Consider the following 20,024-nt stretch of genomic DNA (forward strand, 5'->3'; position numbering starts at 1 on the left):
GCACTGGGCACCACCATCTAAGTGCTGGAACGAAGGAGGCGCTGAGCGCTTTCCGTTGTGAATGACCTTCCCCGCTCCCACCTGACCCACCCCTGCCTCACACCCTGAACCTACCCCAGGTCCCCAGGCCCTCAAGGGAAGATGCATCAGTCCCTCCCGAAGCAGAAACTGGCCACAGCGCAGGAGACAAGAGCGCTGGGGTCAGACAGCTCCAGGCTCAGCCCGGCTCTGCTCCTTCACCAGCTCTGGAATGGCAGGCTGGTCACCTCGTTCATCTCGCCGTGCCTGTCCCTCACCTGTGTAACGGGCACAACGTGGGGTGACCCACGATGGAGATGAGGCGCGTGTCCTGGGTGCACTCGGCAGTTCCTAGCGTGGGACCTGCCCCCGGGGGGGGGGGGGGGCCTTCATTCACCTTTGTGGAATCTGAGGCCGGCAGGACAGTCACCCTCAACCTCCTGCCTCCTTGCTGCTCCTGCTCCCTCAGGTCACCCGGATGTGGGGTCTGAGACCTGAGGCATTGACAGTGCTGTTGGGGAGACTAGAAGTCCGGCACTGCTTCCTCTGGCGGCCCAACAGCCCCGGTGGGGCGGCACAGAGAGACTGAGGTCCCATCGGAGATGCTCTCCCTCTCCAGCTCCCCATCCTTCTACACCTCGGGGGTGGTGTAAAGACTTTACAGTCTCACTTGAGCCACACAGCTACCCAGGCGTGCGGGGGAGGGCTGGGAGGGGGGGGTGAGGAGCACATCTTACACGGGAACAGGAGGTTGGACCGCAGGAGCTGCGGAGCCTGGACGCGACCAGCGATGCAGCCGGGGAGCCACACGGGGGCCCAGCCGGTGTCTTCTTTTCCCAAACATGCCCTTACACACGCCCGTGTCCCTCCGAGGAGGGAAGGGGCCGCTTCTTCCTTTGTCCGGGACCAGCTTTGACTCTATGGTTATTACTGGTATCCAGAAAGATCTCCCCTACCTGGACCCCACGGAGGTCAGGGGGGAGCAGCAGGAGGTGGCCTAGAGGCACAGGTATATCCCCACTCCTTCACTCGATGTCGTGATTGGGCCACGGCATCATGCCTGGAAAAAGTTGCCGCCACCAGCCCCGGGCTGCTGACAGCGTGGGAGGGTTCCTTGGTGTTCTGGGCAAACATCTGCAGCAGCCCTGGGATGGCAGTTCTGGTCTGGGGTGGGGTGAGGGTGGGGGGGACACACCCCAAGCACTGGGTCACCGATGTTCAGAAACTTCATGCCCTCGGCTCCGCCCTCCACCTCTCCCAGGAAGACCACAGGGTGCCCACAGGGAGCTCCCAGCCACAGACACTCATACAGTCCCTAGGGTCCCGGCCAAGGCCGGGCAGACCCCTGCTGACCAAGATGTGGGGGTAAAGTCACAAGACAGCCATGCCACCCACAGTCACCATGGCCGCAACCCTGTGCAGGGAGCCATACGCCAGGGATCAGCTTGCAGTGGGAAAATGTCACATAGGAAGACACACCAAGAGGGCACTTGACAAACATTTATTGAGCACCTACTATGTGCGAGGCCCCTAAGCAGGGTCTTGGGAAAACAAAGTCAATGCAACCTAGTCCCTGCCCGGAAGGAGCTCACAGTCTACTGGGCCGGCCATCAATCACATCAACAGCAGCAAAGGTGCATTTAACTTCAGGAGTTTACAGCGAGCTTTTATACGTTTTTTTTCAGTTGTAAACACCCAGCAACACAGCCACGTGGATTTAAAAGCACATTGGCATAAATGTAAACACAGTCACAAGATCGGAAGGGTGGGAAATCACCTGCAATAATTCACATTGGTGTTTCAAAGCCCGATTTTCAACACTACCGTTACCCCCTGTGAAGTCCGACAGAAGTTTTACCGATTTGCAGAAACCGTGGTGGAGATGCCGCGGGGGATTCTGTGGCCCACCTGACCTCACGCGTCGGGGAAGCCACCTGGGACACAAGATGTTCTGAACCGCTGCCCGCTGCCTTTTTTCTACAACGTGCCGTGCCACACCCGTGCCTTCTAATCCCTCCCAACCGGGCATTCCTCTCCCAAGCCTGTCAAAGAAAAGGACCGCATCCCAGGAAGCAACCACAGCGATCAGGCTGTGAGATCGCTCACGCCTGGTCCACGCGTGGGGTGACACCAGCTCGGAGGAGGACACAGCATATACCCAGGTCCTTCCTGGCTGGTCTCAAAAGCTGGCTGGGTCAGTGTTATAGGGGAACAAGGCCTCTAGAGTCCTATCTGTGCCCTACCTCTCCCCCAATGCACAGTATTTATCAGGAGCAGAAAAGTAGTCTCTGTACAGAGGATAGACTGTCCCGTTCCTCCATTTGCCTCTGGATTCTAAATGTGGCAGTGGGGTTTGGGGTCTGAGACAGAGCTCCCCAAGCTCCTTTTCAGATGTCACCCAAGGGGAGAAAAACACCCCACATGGATTTGGCCTGTGATGCTGGTTTAGGAGGATAAGGAATCTGGTGAAGAAACCCCAAATGGACCACCTCTTGGTCCAGGGAATGGGGAAACCAGGCAGAGGAGGGAGTTTAATTAAGTCAACGAGAGGGCAGTTTGGAGCATCATGGGGCAGGGGAGGGGAGGTATCTCTCTCCCCTGCGGGCACAACCATTTCACTTTAGAAAGGTCAGGTTATGTCTCAGCTCCTAAGGTGTAAGCGCCACTGAGCCCCTCCCCGCACCTCCATAGGCTCTCTTAGAGGCTTACCGAGTGAGTCAGAAGGTACAAAATGTTAAAGGTGTTTCTGACCCCATCTCAAGGGCAGGGGAGGGGCAAGGTGTCCCTCTGACTGGCACCAAGTCAGCCCTCCAGCCACCAAAGCCCTGGCCTGGCCCTGCTCTGCCCTCCCACCCGGGACGCTCTTTCAGCCCTCCTGTCCCTCAAGGTCGCTCCAGGAGGCTGAATACCCCCCTTCCCGCAATGACGGCCCAGACGGAACTCTCTTAATAAAAAAAAATAATTTATTGTCAACAAAGGAGATATATACAACAGGAAAACAGGTGAAAGAAGGGAGTGAACAAAAGCCCCCAGGTGGGCTGCTTGGGCCTCCTGCAGGGATGGAACGGGAAGAGGTAATGGAGGCCTCCTGGTTTAGGAGCCTGAACGGGTGGGGGAGGAGAGGCGTCCCCCGAGGTAGTGGGACTCAGTTCAAACCCCATCATGACCACCTCTTGTGTAAGGCACTGTGCCAAGGGAGAATGGTGGGGGCTGAGAGGGGGGGACGGAGAGGTCTGGGTCAGCAAAAGGATTGGGGTAGGTGTTCTCCACAGGCCCAATGCCCTACCGCACGACTGCCCTCAGGCCAGCCTGCCCGTCTCAGGGCCCGGCCCCATGCCTTGCCGGGAGCGTCTGCCAATGCCCCCGAGTGACAGTGGATGCTGCCCACCCCCTTCCTCTCCTCCAGCCTGCCTTGGCACCCAGTTTTACTCTCTCCATCAGGTGGCCGAGCTGGGCAGCTCTGAGTGATAAGCCAAAGGGGGACCCTGCCTCTTCCCTCCCCCCCTCCCCAGGAAAGCAAGAACCTATACACCACTCCCTGCCTCTGGCTGCCCCCCGACAGCGGTGCTGGATTCCGACAGAACCGTAGGCCAGTTTGGGGTGTCACCTGCTCCCACACCCTTGGCGCCCTGGGGGTGCTTGGACCAGTCTTGCAGGAGGCTGACTGCCGGGGGCTCCTCCATCCGTACGCGGATAACCTGGAGATCCAGTGTCCCGCGAAGCCCCGGAGGGGGAGCTGGGCAGGGATGGGAGCAGAGAGCACACACGAGTCAGGGCCCTCCAGACCCCCCACCACAAGGACGTCCCCTGAAGGCCTCTGCAAACCGCACCTCCATTTCCGGGCCCTCATTTCCCCAGCCCGGAGCCTGGTATGAGGGGGACCCTGAGGACAGTGAGAAGCTCCACTCTCGGTTCACCCAGGGACCACGAGCGACCGGAAAATGAGGTCACGGCTCCTTTGGCGTAAGCCAGTCATGCCCCGTCGCAGGCTTCCTCCCTCATGTATCCTGGTGCCCAGAGGCTCAGTGCTGTAGGCCTCGCTCAGCTCTTACCTTCAGTCGACTCTCTCATCTAAAACTTCACTGGGCACCCTAGCCTCAGTGCTTCTGCCCCGTGTGGGCAGAGGGGATGCGAGTGGGGACCCGCAAACAGAGTAAGACACAGCTCTGCCCACCGAGGGGCTCTTGAATGGGTACGCAGGGTAAGGGGAGAATCCTGGATGCACAGGCCTGGCTCAGCACCCCAGCCCCGCTTTGCAACGTTCACCAGGCTCATCCCCTCCTGAGAGTCAGCACCTACCACACAGGGATCAGGAATCGGGGGGATTAGCGCTGGGGAGCAACCTCATAATAAGCAAAACCGGGCCCTCACCCAGGGGAGGGCAGGCTCCCCAGAGCTTTCGAGCAGCCACACGGGCACGTGCAGAAGTTACTTTACACTGAAAAGCAAAACAGAACATGCGGACTGTTGCAACGTCTGTTTTGAGACGCATCGGTTTGTGGTGTTTTTCCTAGGCTGTTTTTAGAGACTGGATTTAAAACGTGGCTGAGAAAACAGGCACAGTTTTGCTGCACAGTTTGCGGAGGATCAAAACCGCTTAACGGCTGCCAGCGTGTTACACAATTGAGCAAACTCCACTCTGCATTTGCATGAGCTCCCCCGTGTCTCTGACGAACTAGAAGCTCCTTGAGAGCAGGCTCAATCCCATTCATTTGTTCCTGAATTTAACTGCAGGTTCTCGAGCACCTACGCTGTGCCCAGCACTGTTCCTGCTGCTAGAGCTCTGACAGTGCATGGAGCAGACCCAGTACCCTTCCTAGAATCGATGTTCCAGTGGCGGGGGCCAATAAATAAGATAAACAAATACAAGATGCACCGTGTTATGTATGGAAAGAAACAAAGCAAAGAAAAAATATATATACATATGCATACCAGAGAAGGGGACAGGACAGCGTGGAGGGCCTTATACAGCGGGTATGTTAGCGGAAACGTACAAAGAGTGAGGAGTCAGCTATGTGGATAGCTGGGGAACAGCATTCCAGGCAGAAGGAAAAGCGAACGCAGGTGCCCTGCTGGCACATGCCTGCTGCCGTACAACAGCAGGCCGGTGCCTGTGCAGAGTGGGCCGGAGAGGGTAGGAGAGGGAAGATGCTCGCTGGGGCGAGCATCGCTGGTCACCATGAGGACCCTGACTTTTTATCTGGAGTGGGACAGGAACAGCAGCGACAACATCCAACGTGGTTTTCATTAGGGACCCTGGCTACTTGTAAGAGATCAGACCACAGCGGGCAAAGACCAGAAGCTGGGAGGCCAGTGAGGTGGCTGTCAAGGAGCCAGGCAAGAGATGGCTCGGACCAGGGTAGCTGCAGTGGCGGGGGAGACAGGAAGGTGAATTCTGAATGGGTTTTGGAGGTGGGGCTAATGGGATTTGCTGACTGCTTGATGCGGAGCCTGGGAAACGGAAAAGGAGGACTCTTAAGGATTTATTTAGCCTGAGTAAAGTGCAGAATGGAGAAAGGGGAGAGAAGGCTGGGGGTGGGGGTAGAGGTGGGGCTTCAGTTCCGATACGCCAGTTTGACAGATCTTACAGACAACCACAGACATGTCACACGGGCCCCTGGATGAGAGGCTGGAACCCAGGGGGAGAGCTGGGTGGGAGCTGTGAGCACGTGAACTTAGGCCTGGATTGCTCTGGAAGTAAGGCCCTGCCCCGTGGTTCAGGCATCTAGCCCCTCACTCGCCAAACATGTAAATAGCACCTAGATCCCGTGCTGGAAAACGGGGAGATCATGGGAAATGAAACAGACACACTTCCTGACCTGAAGCAGCTCACATTCGACCAAGGGGAGGAAAGATAACCGTCAGATCCATGTGCAGAAGAACAGGCAGGAGAAAGAGAACAGCGGGGGAGGCTGGAGGAAGACCCGGCCAGTTGCCCGGGACCCCAAGGGTGGGAAGGAGTTATGAGGCAAGGTCACCATTACTGCCGCATCAGGAAAGGTAAGGACAGAGAACTGACCGCTGGATTTTTATCTTAGACAAGTCAACAGTGACCTTGCCAAGAAAGCAATTTCAGCATGAGATGGGAGAATGGAAATGGCTCCCGGAGAGACGAGAGCCAGTTAGTGTAGAAAATGCTCCCCAGCTTTGCTGAAATGGTTTGGGGACACATGGTGCAGGCGCTAGGGAGGAAAAAGAGGTCAGGAAGGGAAAAATCATAGCTTGGTATAGGCTGCTGGGTAAGATCTGGAGGAGAGGGAAAAACTGACGGTGGACAGGGAGGAGAGAGCAGCCAGCGGGATGGGGGGGTGGGTGCAAGCAGTGGGTCCAGAGGGCTAGGCTGTTCCAGAAGCCGTTTAGTCCCAGCAGCAGAGTAAAGGCAGAGGATGCAGCTGGGATGCTGGAGGGGGATGGGCACAGGTGGAAACGCACACAGGCTGCCACTTACTAGGTGAGGGGCCCTGAGAGGGGCCTTACCTCCCCCCTGGCTGTTTCCTCTTCAAAACGGAAATCATAATACTGTACGTGGTGATTGTGGGAATTTAAAGAGATAACACACTAAGACGTTAACAAGTCTAGCACACAGTAAGAGCTCACTAACTTACGGACTTCTTAAAGCAATAGGATTAAGTACCAATTCTTTCTGGCAGCATGGAGGGCAGAGGTGAGGGTGGATGGGGAGGGGAGCATCAGGAGAGGTGTGATGTCCTGCCAGAAATCACGCATGATTCGGGCTCCAGGGCCAAGAAAGAGCAGGCCAGGAGGACTGATTTATTGGTCCCCAGGGCCAAGCCGAGTCCCTTTTGCACTCCAAGCCCAGAACTGGTCCCCTTCTCTCCCGGGAAGCCCAAACCTCTCTGCTTCCCCAGCCTTGTTCTCCCCTCCACTCCCCCCACATTTGTGCACGTGTGCATACCTGCACACGCCTTCTCCAGAGGGTGGGCCCAAGTCCTTTTCTCTCCTTTCTCATCAAGGTTTGTTTCTGAGCAGCGACTCTGAAAAGGTCACTGCCAAATGACCAGTAAAGGCAGGCACTGTCCACTCTTCTTTTGAGAAGTCTTTACTGAGGGCTTTCTTTACGCCAGGCACATTACTGGGTGCGGAGGATACAGCAGTGAACAAGGACCCTAACCCTTGCGAAGCTCACACACACACTTTCTCCTTGGCCCAGCCTGGAAACGTCCTGGGCCTGGCCAAGGAATCCTAAAAGCCAGGTCTCCAGGTCTTACTCCCATCGAACACTAGCAAGACAAAGACGCTCTTTTTCCCACAACTTGTGAGTGGGGTCTTTAAGGCTCACCTTCTCTCTTGGCTTGCACACGTCCCCACCCTCATCCTGCCAGGCCCTTGGAAAGTTCTAGAAAGTCTTCCCTGGCTTCAGATTTGTATCTATGAGCTCAGCTGACCTCACTACAACACCCTTTCCCCCATTTCGGATCTCTGACTTTCAAACTTTTAAAAAGTGGTAGCATCTTTCCTTGGAATCTTCCAAGAACTTCAATACGTAACGCAACTCAAAGCGAAGACATTCTGGCGGAAGCCTTGCAGGTTTTTGAGAAATCTGCCCAAGCTTTGGGATCCGGAAACAGTCACACCATTACTCCGGAGTCTGTGCTCTCTCTGCACAGAACTACGGAGGGCACCCCACCATTCTTTACCTGCAGCGGCACTGCCTCCGACCTGTACCCCCGAAACAGAGAGCTAAGTTTCTTGGGTACAAAGGCTGCCTCACTCATGTCATTTTTCCACAGTGCTTCCCTCAGGGCCGGGCCGCAGGAACACCTGCCGCCGCGCCGCACAGCGTCTGCTGCGGGTTCCAGCCCCCTCCAACCTCCCTAGATCTCACCACTGCCGAGAAAAACCCTCTCACAAAATTACTGAGCCCCAAGGCCTCGGAGACTTTGCCCGCACACCCCATATGAACCTGAGATCTCAGGGACTCCCTTCTCAGCTACTCACCACTCCAGATGGGTGGAATTTGGGCCCAGGGTATCCCAGGACTCAAAATGAAGGCTCCCTTTCGAGAATGAAACCAGAAGACCCGTTAAACAGTGGAAGCGGTCAGCCATTTAGAGCAGTGATCCACCGAAGAGAACGAGGAAGCTCGGGAAACGCTCAAGTCCAAGCAGAGCACACAGTCTCGGGGAGGCAGGACTGGAATGTGGCTCAAGCTGAAACTTGAGACAGTTAAAACCGTGATCTACGTGAAGGGGTGAGGCCTGCCTCGAGATGAGAAAAAGCGGAACCCACTTTGGTAAAACATCACTAAGCACAAGTGCACGTGTGCACGCACACGCGCGCACACACGCACTAAACTTTTTGTAAAAGGTCTTGAGGATACAAGCTGATTAATAGCGGTCCCCGCGGGTGAGCGAGGTGGAGCAGAAGGGACACATTTGCATTGTTTTCTTTATGCAAAAAGTACACCTCCTTTTTGAGAGCCCTGCTCTGGGGAGCCCCCCGCACCTCGTGTGCTCTCGTCCCCTGAGCTCTAACTCCGAATGCACACTTCAGACAGGCTGGGACAAGGGACTGTGTGTGCCACTCAGTCACTCCTGTAAGAACTACTTCCTGAGCCTGAGATGTCTGGCTTGGAGAGACGAAGAGGAAGCAGGCTCAGCCTCTGCCCTCCTAGAATGCATTCCAGTCTAACCTGCATTCTGCCACTGCTCGGCTATGTGACCGCGGCAGGCAGAGGTTGCCCTAATCCCCAGGACCTGCGAATACAGTAAGTTATGTGGTGAGGGAGAATTAAGGCTATAAGTGGAATAAATGTTGCTATCAGCTGACTTCCAAATAAAGGGATTGTCCTGGATGATCTGGGTGGGCTTGATGTAATCACAAGGGTCCCCATGGGGGAGAGGGAGGCAGAAGAGACAGACCAAGGACGGAATCTTCAGAAGGACTCTACTGGTCACCACTGGCTTTGAAGATGGAAGGAGAGCATAAGCCAAGGAATGCACACAGCTTCCAAGAAGCTGGGCAGGAAAAGAAAATGGACCCCCTCCCTCCCCACCAGGAGCCTCCAGAAAGGAACATGACCCTGCCGACATCCAGATTTTAGCTCAGTGAGACCCATTCCAGGCTTCTGACCTCTGGGACTAAAGAACAGTAAATTGTGTTCTTGTAAAAGCCACTAACGTCTGTGGTTAATGTGTTACAGCAGCCACAGGACACGAATACAAGGACCGAGGGAAGAAGGAACCGTCTCTCTGAGACTCAGCCTTTCTACACGAAACATTCTTTTCCAAGGGCCAGATGAACCACACGCAAAACTTTCCGAAAATCGGTTGAACGTGACGCAGACACGTGCGCTGATCATTAACATCGGGCAATTCGCTGACCTGCGGTCTCCACCGAGGTGCCTGCTGAGCTCACCACGGGTCCCTTCTCCTGTTCTAGTCCCGCTCAGGCCCTCGCTCCACCAGGGCGAGGTGGGCACCTCAGGTTCCGGGTGGAATCAGCCTTAAGTGTGGTGATGGGTTTGGAAGCACTGGCCTAGCCCAACCTCATGACCAATTCCAGGATACTCCCCAGGAGCCAGCCGGGCAGCTCAGCTTTCTGGCCAGTCTCTGTCATTGAAATCTGCCTGCCTTTGGCCCCGTCTCTCAGGAGACCCGAGTGCTAACCACCTCTTCCCTAGACTCTGCTGCAGAGCAGCCTTGACGAGGCCAGACCCCAGGGACGTGCCCGTCTGACCCTCCCTTGTGGTCCCCTCTCAGGAGCTCACCTGGAGAGGGGCTTTCCGGCTGGGGAAGGCCCCCTTCAGCAGCTCTCCCCTCTTTGGGTGAGTCCTTGCTGTCTGAGGCCCTGAGCTGGGTGTGGGAGAAGAGCTGGAGGACGAAGCCAGGGGGGAAGCTGCCGTCGGTGAAGTGCCGGACCTCAGCGGGAGCCGCAAAAGTCTCCGTGGGGGAGTCGGGTGACGGGGGGTCTGAAAGGAAGCACAAGACGGAACTGTGGGTCTGAGCGGCCTATCGCTACTAAAGCCAGAATCCAAAGACCTGGACCCCACCGCCCCCCTCGCCAGCTTGGCTTTCCTCTCGGAGCACCGTGGCCAGAGCCCATGCCCGCACCCGCACTGGGCCTCCCTGTCACCTGGGTCAGGGTCTGGGTCCAGGTCCAAGTTTTTGGTCATGGGTCTGCCTCTTTTCTTTCTAACTGGCTCTTCCCCAGGAGGCTCCTTCCATCTCTGACCACGGGGCTTCTTGTTTCCTGGCTCTGAGGCGGGGGCAGCTGTGGAACGAAAAGACCCCATACCTTTTAAAGGGGCTCCACTTCTCCCTCTGTTCCTTCCCTTGCCCCCCCCAACCAAAAGAAAAGAACAAAGAAAAGAAGGGGTCGCGCCTCTCCCTCCGTTCCTCCCCCCCACCCCTGCGAAAAGAAAGAACAGAGCAGGAAAGAACGGGCCGCGCCCGAGCCTCTCTCCACACAGAACACAGGGCGCGTGCTCCCCTCTCCCCAGCTCGGCCATAAGGGCTTTCCAAAGACTGACCAGGAAACTCGAGGGGGCGGAGTCCCCTGGGCCGGCTCCTTTTCGGGAGAGATGCGTTGTCCTCAGAGTCCAGGAGGACGACAATCTCCGCTGGCATTTTGGCAGGGTCCGGGTCAGAGTCTGGGTCAGCTTCGACATCCTGGCCCGAGTCTGCAGGTGGCAGGTGGCAGGTGGCAAACACCCAGTGAGCTCCGAGGGCTCCCAGAGTCCCGACTTTTCCCTGTGTCCTCCACCCCTGGCCCCCCAGTTCCAACTACCTGAGACGGGTGAAGAAGGCTGCTCAGCTCTGACGTCTTGCAAAAGGGCCACCCCCTCACTCCAGGCCTCCAGGATGTTGCTCTTCTCCGAAGGGCTCAGGTCCAGGGTGTGAGGGTGCTGCTCCAGAATGTGCATGCGCGCCGTGTCCGCGGAGGGGGACCGGATCTCGGCCCCACACACCATGCACAGCGCCCGCCCGCTGCCGCCTGGGCTGTTTCCCACCAGGAACTCCTGTTCCCAAGACACCTGCTGCCTGGGCTCCTCACAGCCGTCGCCGCCCGCCTCCAGCAGGTTGGGCCTAGGTGGCGGGGTCTTTTCCTGCTGGGCCACTGCAGGGGGAGAGGTGCCGGAGAGCGCTATCAGTACAAGTGCCCGTGGCCTGAAATACTCACAACCTGACTCCCCAAACTTGGTGGAGCAGTGGGGGGTGGGGAGGGGAAGAACACTCCTCCCCAGAGTCTCTCTTTCTCCCTTCCCCTGCAGCCCGCGAGGCACTGACCGTATTAAACCCAACCCGTGTGCCCTGGCATTCTGCCATCTCACTCTGGACCTTCTCGCAATCTGGTCTCGGACCACAGATTTTTCCAACAGGCTGTGTTCCCGCACGTCCTCGGCCTTGGCACAACTGTCCAGACCATCCTGACCAGTCTGACAGATTCTTCTACTTCCTTCACGGCCCTGCTCGAAAAGCTACTCCTGGGACTGTCTCCCGACCTCCCACCCCTGGCAGCTGGTTGTATCCGACCTGACTTCCAGGCCACTGCGCATCCTTTCTGGAGGACAAGATCGGTAAATGTCATCATCTTCTTGTCCCCACAGGGCCTGGCACAAAGGAGATGCTTGGTGAGCCTTCAGTCGGTGAAGGACAGGCATGCCCGTTTCTCTACCTGGTGAGGCACCTTCAAAAGGCCATCCTATCCCGTCACGATCCCTTTCCAGAGCACCTGCAGGTGTGATCTCATTGGTCTGTCTCCCATCCACTCTTCGTGCACATGGACCACAAGCTCTGGCAGGGCAGAGTTTGCACCTCGACCCACGTTAGCCTGGCAGCTCAGTGCTTCTGCGGAATCCTTGTGGTCTCTCCTGGCCGGACCTCCCTCTTACCTTCTCAAGTAAGATGGGATGGAACACAAACACGGGAGGCCCCCACACCTAGGGATGCATGTGAGCGGTGGCATTCGGTGTGGGTCTGAGAACTGGCCAGGACTCAGAAGATCCAGGTCCTATGTCCCACGTGACTGTGAACGGGAGCCTTGACCTCTTCTTGGTTGCCATCGGGCTCTTTCCCACCATTCCTCCAAAACAGCCCTCGTCAAGGTCATCAATGCTAAACCCAGCAGTTGGTCCTTAAGCTTCACCTTCGGACTCATCGCTTCTTCCCTCTTGATTTTTGCCACTTGGCTTCCGGGCATCACCTCCGGTGGGTTCATCTCGTACTTCCCTGGGACTCTTTTCCGGTCACTTGTGCTGGTTCCTTCTCATCTTCTCAGGTGCCTGCTCGGCTCCTGCTTCTTTCAGGGCGCTGCTGAAGAACCGTCTTCTCATGAGGCCTTCTCTGCTCCCCGCAGGAAGCTGCCATCTGTCCATCCCCCTCCCCCCCAGCACTCCACTCCCCTTCACTCCTCAGCCCCCCATCACCTGGCCTAACACGTGTTTTACTTGTGCACTGTCTCCCCACTGGACTGTAGGCTCCAGAACGGCATGACTTCTGATGGGTCACACCCGTATCTCCAGCATCAAGAACAGTGCTTGGCATGCAGACTCTTGATTTCGGCTCAGATCACGGTCTCACGGTTCACAGGAACGAGCCCTGGGTTGGGCTCTGTGCTGACAGTGCAGAGCCTGCTTGGGATTCTCTCCCTCTCTCGCTCTGCCCCTCCCCCGCTCTCTCTCAAAATAAATAAATGTTAAAAAAAAAAAATGTGTGCTGAGGGACTGACTCAGTCTCTAACCTGGAACCACTGGAGAGCTCCCCAATTTGGTTAGTTCTTGGACCCCTTCTGTCTACCTCTTTCCCATTGTCTGCCTGCTGACGACTCTGGTATTTGTACCTCCAGCCAGACTCTCCCATGGAATCTAAACGCACGTTTTTGATGCCTATCTGACCACACCACTTGTGTGGCATCTCTTAACTGACCTCGTTGAAACCGTAACTCGCTAGGGGCGCCTGGGTGGCTCGGTCGGTTAAGCGTCCCACTTCGGCTCAGGTCACGATCTCACGGTCCGTGAGTTCGAGCCCCGCGTCGGGCTCTGTGCTGACAGCTCAGAGCCTGGAGCCTGTTTCAGATTCTGTGTCTCCCTCTCTCTCTGCTCCTCCCCTGTTCATGCTCTGTCTCTCTCTGTCTCACAAATAAATAAACGTTAAAAAAAAAAAAAAAAAAAAAAGAAACCGTAACTCGCTAGCTGCACGCGCCTGCGTCCTAGCCTTCCCGTCTCGGTGCGTGGGAGGCCCGTCCTTTCAGCTGCTCTGGCCAAAAACCTTGAATCCATCCTTTCTCCCTCTTACCCCAACTCTTTCAAAAAGCTTCTGCGTTCGGATATTTACACTTGGGATTCCGTCCGCCTAAGATGCTTTCCCTCCAATTATCCGCAAGGTTCATTCCCTCTCTTCCTTTGGGCCTGTGCTCAAAATTCACTTTATTAGAGAAGCCTTTCCTGACCACTTGATATTCCAAATAAAACGCGCTCGCTCTCTTTTCTCCCCTCTTTGCTCTAGTGTTCTCTGAACCACTTATCTCCACCTGACACACGATGCATTTGTTTGTTTGTCCTTGGTCACTCATTTTATATATACGTTCCAGAAAAAACGTTTCCTCTTTCTTTGCGGCCATTTTAGCGCGCCCAGTCTAAAATCGCCTGGCTTACGGTAGGTGCCTGACAAAGACCTGTTGAATGAATTAACTTCTCCGGACTTCTTCCTCACCCCTAACAGTGGGGAATAGGGTGCTTCTTGCACGGTTGTCAGGACAACTGAGACAGCCTGGCATCCAGCATTCAACAAATACTAGCAAAAGCAAGGAAAGAACCTGTTCCATGCAAAGCTCTGAGAAGGGTAGTGATCTTTATTTCCCTGACTTGTTTTAGAACTCTCCAGATTCCAAAAAGGAGAGACAGTGCAGGGAGACAGCACGCTCTGCTGAGGTTAAATGAATGGCCTTGCTCTCAATTCAATCTCTTTTGGGTACAGTCCCCGCTTTGGGAACAGGTATCTGAGGATGAAGAGATATTTGCATTTTCATGGAAAAAAAATTTTTTTTTTTTTTTGCATTTTCACGAATATTAAGTTTTCCAGGAAGATGACCCTTTGTTTTCTAAAGGTTTGCAAGATTCTGCGGACTAAAGAAACTGGGAAAGGGGGAGGGGAAACCAAGTGTTCCGAGATTGTTCCTCAAAGCCCCTCCCAAGGCCATCTCCTTCCTGCGTGGCTGAGGGTACCCCTCGAAAGCACGTCTTTCCCTAAACGGAGTAGGCTGTACGCAATCTCATTCACCCCTCAAACGCTAGAATCTGACACCTGTGGCTTACGCAAGTGGAAGGCCTGGGATGCAAGGGGGGTTGGGGGACCAGGAAAGCTTTCTGCGTAGACGACCCTGAAAATCCTCCTCTTGGGGAGCGGCATCCTCGGGATCTCTCCGGACACCAGGCTGCCGCGCCCAGCCTCCGGCCCGGAGGCCTCGCTGCCCCTCGGCCTAGAACACAGCCTGGCCCCCCGCGTCTGCCTCTCTCCCCGCGGGGCGGGAGACCGCGGCCGCCGGTGCTGGGCCCGGGCGAGGGGGCGCTCGGGCACCGGAAGATCCGGAGCGCGCCGGGTGTGGATCGAAGGCTCCAGACCCTGGACGGGGGCGGGGGAGAGGGAATTCGGGGAGGCCCCAGATTCCAACCCCTGGAGGGGGCGGAGCGAGAGCTCGCCCGGGCCCCAGGCCGGAGGGGGAGGGGGCGCCCGGGTCCCAGGCCGGAGGGGGAGGGGCCGGCGGAACCCCTGACTGAGGAGGGGGAGGGGGCGCCCGGCCCGGGCCCGGGTCGCGGAAGCGGGGTCCCCTTCCATCCTCACCTCTGAGCATCGGCTCGGGCCGCGGAATTACGGCCACCACCATGGCCTCCTCCTCGTCCTCCCCTTCCTCGCATTTGAGCGTCACCTCGAAGCAGTCGAGCGCGGCGCCCTCGGCCTTCAGGGCCATGGTGCGGCCGGGAGGGGGTGGGAATCGCGGTGACCGGACGCCGGAGGCCGGGCGCGCAGCCAGGGGCCGCCTCCCGCTCCGCGCTGCCCCCTCCCCGCCGCCCGCCGCTCACCGCCCGGCCTGCGACGGACGCGTCCGGGCCTCCCCGAGACCGAGCGCGTCGGGACCCCGGGCGGGGAGGGCTCAATCCGGGGCCCCAGGCCCCCGCCGCTCCCTTTTATGGAGGCTCATTGTCGGCGCCCGCCCGACCGGCCCGCCGCGGGTCCGCCCCCGACCCCGCGCGGCCAATCGCGCGTGGCCCCGCCCCGGGCACGCGGCTCCGCTAGCCTCCCGGGGACCCGCAGGGCTGCGGGGAGGGCCGCGGGCTCCCGGCCGCCCTCCAGCGCGGAGGCGGGGCTTGCCGGCGGCGGGAGAGGCCCCCAGACCCCGCGGGCGGGGGGCGCCCTCCCTCGAGCTGCCGGTCGGGCACGCTCGCGGGCGTCCGGAGCGCTACCGGGTGCCCTGGGGTTGTGTTCGGGGTCGCTTTTGCCTTTCCTGGCACAAACCTGCCTCCGCCAGAAGATGCCCCGGGCGGGAAAAGAACCGGCGGGGCAGTGAGCGGGGCCTCGGCGTGGGAAGGAAAGAGGGCGGGGGTGGGGTGGGGTGGGGAGACTGAATTCCTTCGGATTTTTGCCAGCCTTGTGACCTTGGGCACCTTATCTGCTTTCTTAGACTATCTCATCCTTTCTCTCAGAAAACATTGTGGAACCTTCTGGACAAGGGGATGCAAAGAAGGAAAAGCCAAGTGGAGTGTGGGCACACGCAGACCACCCCGATGGTGTTGATTTCCATGACTTAAATGTGAGTCGAGAGATTTGGAGCCTCCCCAAGGTCACACAAATCTTTGAGAGCCCCAAGACCAGAGTCCGGTTGCCATGACACTGCGACATCATAATCCTACTTTGGGGGAGCTTTTATGGGCATCTCCCTCTGCTGTGGGAGCTCTGGTGACATTTCAGCTGGGAAAATGTCTGACCCTGGAAATGCATCTTAAAATGCCACCGTATCAGACCAGACACTCCTCCATTTGTCCCTCCAGTTAAGGAGTGCTGGGGAGCTTGTTGTGTTTGCTAATCTCTGGGATGCCTCCCTGTCCCCTGTTGGACTTCCCCGTCCTTCCAACCCCCCTCCCCCACAGGTGTCACCAATACCCTGCATTAAGTTCTTTATTTCAGGTAGAGTGGTTCCTGTTTTCCCCCGTTGGACCCCGAGTGATACACCCAATATTATACCAGGCACTTTGTCTTCACAAGTCTTAAGTGGTATTGTTCCCATTTTACAGAGCAGGAAGTTGAGGCCTAAAGGGTTAAATTATTTGCCCAAGGTAATATAGCAAGAATCCTATTTCATCAAGTCTAAGGTGAGCATTTTCCCTACATTTTAACATCCTTGGAATGGGAATGCATTCTATCATGGACATCATTGTGAAGTTTTCAGAATATGGAGAAAGTTTAAGATCGCCCTTCTGATAATCAGACTGTGATGTTACCAGCAAAATTAGAATGAGACATAGGTGAGGCCACTTTGTGACCACAAAGATGACTCAGTGATTGCTGCTGCTTTTTTTTTTTTTTTTGGTAATATTTATTCATTTTTGAGAGAGAGAGAGAGAGAGAGAACGCGCGTGTGTGCGCGCAAGCTGGAGGAGGGACGGAGAGACGGAGACATAGAATCTGAAGTAGGCTCCAGGCTCCGAGCTGTCACCACAGAGCCCCACGAGGGGCTTGAACCCGCTTGAACTGTGAGATCATGAGCTGAGCTACAGTTGGACGCCCAACCAATCTGAGCCACCGAGGCGCCCTGCTGCTTCTTTATCAGATCGGAGATAACACTAATCCTGCTTACATCCTCCTGTTTCCTAGAGGATACTCAGTCTCTAAAATGCCTCTGCTTTTTGACAGCATTCAATCCAGAACTGGTCCCCACTTCCCTAAGTCCTCCACAGAACCATGGAACACAAGCCCCAATGTAAAGAGACTCCTATGAAGACTTCCCCTAGGGTACGTTCTCCTTTACAGCAGCAAGTTAAGTAAACCTAACCTTTTTTTTTTTTGATAACAGCTGTGCTCCTGGTGGTCTTTGGTCGGAGGGCCTTGACAACCTTAGCCAATTTAATTTGCCTACATTTTCATTTTTATGTATATGAAGACAAATACGATTAATGTCTCTGTCAAAGTATCAGTAAGTCTGGAAGAGATCTTGAACTATAAAATACAATACAATATGAGAAATCGTGTCAGAATTTGGCAGAGTTTTTTTCTCTTCAATGCTTATTTATTTTGAGGGAAAGACATGGAGCAGGGGAGGGGCAGAGAGAGGGAGGGAGGGAGGGAGAGAGAATCCCAAGCAGGCTTTTTTTGCTGTCGGCGGCGGCACAGAGCCTGATGGGGGACTTGAACTCCCCAACCGTGAGATCATGGCCTGACCCGACATCAAGAGTCGGATGCTTAACCGAGTGAGTCACCCAGGCGCCCCTGGCAGAGTTTTTTTTGTAAGGATACATAAAATAATGTCTTGTCCTGCTAGCACGATATCTTAGATTTAATGAAACATGGTTTGTTGCAAAAGCAGGGCTCAGCTCTGGCTCTGCCTGTCCTGTCCTTGCTCTTTCCATTACAGTTCTGTTCTGCTTCTCTGTGAACTTGAAGTAGTGGGTTTTTGTTTTGTTTTGTTTTGTTTTAATGTTTATTTATTTTTGAGAAAGAGACAGAAGCAGAGACAAAGCGGGGGAGGGGCAGAGAGAGAGAGGGAGCCACAGGATCTGAAGCAGGCTCCAGGCTTCTAGCTGTCAGCACGGAGCCCGATGCGGGTCTCGAACCCATGAACCGTGAGATCACGACCCGAGCCAACGTCAGATGCTTCGCTGATTGAGCCACCCAAGCGCTCACTTATTAAATGAACAGAAGGGTAGATACTATTAGCTCCGATATATACATGAAGAAATCAAATCTGAGAGAAATCCGTCCTTTGAGGTCAAGCAGCTTGCAAGCCACAGAGCAATTCCGTCCCACTGCAAAACCAGGGCTCTTTCCCCCTGTCACACCTGCTGCTGAGCCAGCCCTCTCTGCACCGAGCACTTGAGAGGGAGCTCCGGACCATCTTAGGTGGAATTCTCATCCACCGGCTGCGTAGTCAGAGCCAAATGAGAGCTCGCGGAATCTCTATTATGGAGATAGTGCCACGCGGAGGAGAGCGGGTAGGCATTTCCTAGATAAGGACGTCTGTAACTTGTCTTTGGGCTTTGTGAATTTGGCTTCGGAATATGAGATTCCTCAAACAGGAAGGGCAGCCTGGAGATAGGAGAGTCGGGGACGAACTGCCTGTTTCCAGCAATTCGCTGCTCCAGGCTACTCTCCATAATGTCTCCTGGGCCAGAGGCCCAAGCTGGGATGAAGCATTTCCTTGGGGTACAGCTTTTACTATCGGTGGCATTTTAAGCCTCCGTGCTGAGTGGGGACAGTGAATGGGGTGCTGCAGGAAATAAAGGAGCTCTAAATGTGGAGAGGGCCGTTGACGACTAAGAAAGCGGGTGCATGTGTGGCTTTGCTCCTAACTTGGCATTTTGTAGTGGCCTTCAGCAAAAGCCGTAATAAATATCCGTCCATGCTCTTCGGCTCAGTAATCCCATTGCCAAGAGTTACCCTGAAGTCCTCCCAAAGAAGAAAGATAATGACTCAACGCAGATACAGCAGCGTTTGCCACTTGCACTACTCAATCCTTAAAACTTAGGACACTCTTACTCCTGGGTGACATTTTACTTAGTTCTTGCAGGTAGTCACATGTCCCCTTCCCTTGGCTCTGGACTCAGTTGGGACAGCTCTGCTATGAAATGGGCATAAGGGGCACAGCACACTGTGATGGTTTGTTTTCATGTCTCAGTCCCTTGTGGGCTGTGGGCGCCTGGAGGGGCAGGTCCATCTTTCTGTCCATCTTTCTAGTTCCAGCATGGGCCCGGGGGCTGTGGTAGCCCCAGCTTGGAGCCTGTATGTCAGGGCTCTTGTTGCAAAAATGTCAACTCAAAGCAGCTCAAACAAAATGGGTTTGTTGACTCTTGGATTTCAAGGAAGGGCTGAATACCCAATCATCGGAAGAGCAGGGACACGGGCAGGCTCTGGGGATAACTGGACCCAGGAAATGAATGCCACTAGGACATTCTTTTCACCTCTGGCCTCTGCCTCTTTCTGTATATCAGCTTTATTTTCTCCTTAGAGATAGGGTTTTCCCAAATAGCAGGTGATATGGTCGCTATTTCCATAGACAAGCTTGTAACTCTGTGTTTCAAACCCCCTTTCCCCTCCACTGGCCACATGTGCTACTGTGCTGGCCTCTGTAGGACACACTCATATCACCAAATGACTTCTGGCCCTGTACTTTGGTGCCAGTAAATGAGCTGAATGAGCTTAGTGGGCAAGAGAATTTCTGGAAGCCATTCTTACTGAGGACAGCTATCAATAACTATATAGGGCAGTGGCTACGAACTATGTAAATCTATAGCAGTAAACCACCTCTCCCGAACTGCTGAAACATCACTGAACTCAGCAGTTGGAAAATGCCAACAACTGGGCCATCTCTGCTTGATCTGAGGGGAAGAATGGGAGAAAAGAAGGCAAAAACAAACAAACAAAAAAAAAAAAACAAAACCCTCAGCCAATCAATGCAATAAGAATTTGGGGGATGAATGAATACAATAGTAAAATACTAGAAATAACCACAATGTCTAACAACAGGAACCGGCTAACAAATGATGGTGTGTTAGCACCAAAAAGAGTAGATAATCCAGATTGTAACAACCTGGAAAAGCATTTATGAAATAATGTTAAGTGTGCAAACCAACAAACACGTAGGCTGTGATTATGTTGAAGCAAAAAATGGAGTAACATTGATACAGATCAAAAGTAAACATGAAGGGGGGTACCTGGGTGATTCTTGATTTCAGCTCAGGTCATGATCAGGGTCGTGGGATCAAGCCCCGTGTCGGGCTCTGTACTGAGTGTGGAGCCTGCTTAAGATTCTCTCTGTCTCTCTTTGCCCCTCTTCCC

At 55.1% G+C, this 20,024-nt stretch overlaps 1 protein-coding gene and 1 long non-coding RNA gene across 7 annotated transcripts in view; one reads left to right on the plus strand and one right to left on the minus strand.

Annotated features, from left to right (window-relative positions):
• Positions 1–2,959: 2,959 nt before the first annotated feature.
• On the minus strand, positions 2,960–15,190 carry SPINDOC (spindlin interactor and repressor of chromatin binding). 3 transcript variants are annotated; one of them, XR_008421109.1, is made up of 7 exons: positions 14,820–15,189; positions 10,768–11,097; positions 10,511–10,660; positions 10,114–10,251; positions 9,749–9,949; positions 7,978–8,189; positions 3,641–3,754 (listed from the first exon to the last, which is right to left on the minus strand). XR_008421109.1 is itself a non-coding variant. In XM_019414769.2 (6 exons), the coding sequence occupies exons 1-6, from the start codon at positions 14,944–14,946 to the stop codon at positions 3,543–3,545; spliced, it is 1,158 nt and encodes a 385-aa protein (XP_019270314.1). In that variant the 5' UTR covers positions 14,947–15,190; the 3' UTR covers positions 2,960–3,542. The 3 variants fall into 3 exon arrangements, 1 of the variants encoding a protein (XP_019270314.1); XR_008421108.1 differs by having other exon boundaries at positions 7,978–8,195; XM_019414769.2 differs by lacking the exon at positions 7,978–8,189 and having other exon boundaries at positions 2,960–3,754; positions 14,820–15,190.
• A 119-nt stretch (positions 15,191–15,309) lies between these two features.
• Positions 15,310–20,024, plus strand: part of LOC109246634 (uncharacterized) — a 46,836-nt gene continuing 42,121 nt past the window's right edge. For 3 of the 4 annotated variants that reach the window (XR_002071421.2, XR_002071423.2, XR_002071422.2), the window contains exons 1-2: positions 15,615–15,786; positions 16,887–16,985. This is a non-coding gene — a long non-coding RNA (uncharacterized LOC109246634). Of the gene's footprint in view, positions 15,540–15,614; positions 15,787–16,886; positions 16,986–20,024 lie in introns of those variants that run through there. The other variant, XR_008421110.1, reaches the window with a different exon arrangement.

This window comes from Panthera pardus, unplaced genomic scaffold, assembly GCF_024362965.1.
Source record: "Panthera pardus isolate Hobbes unplaced genomic scaffold, ASM2436296v1 HiC_scaffold_12, whole genome shotgun sequence".
In the NCBI taxonomy this organism is placed as follows: Eukaryota; Metazoa; Chordata; class Mammalia; order Carnivora; family Felidae; genus Panthera; species Panthera pardus.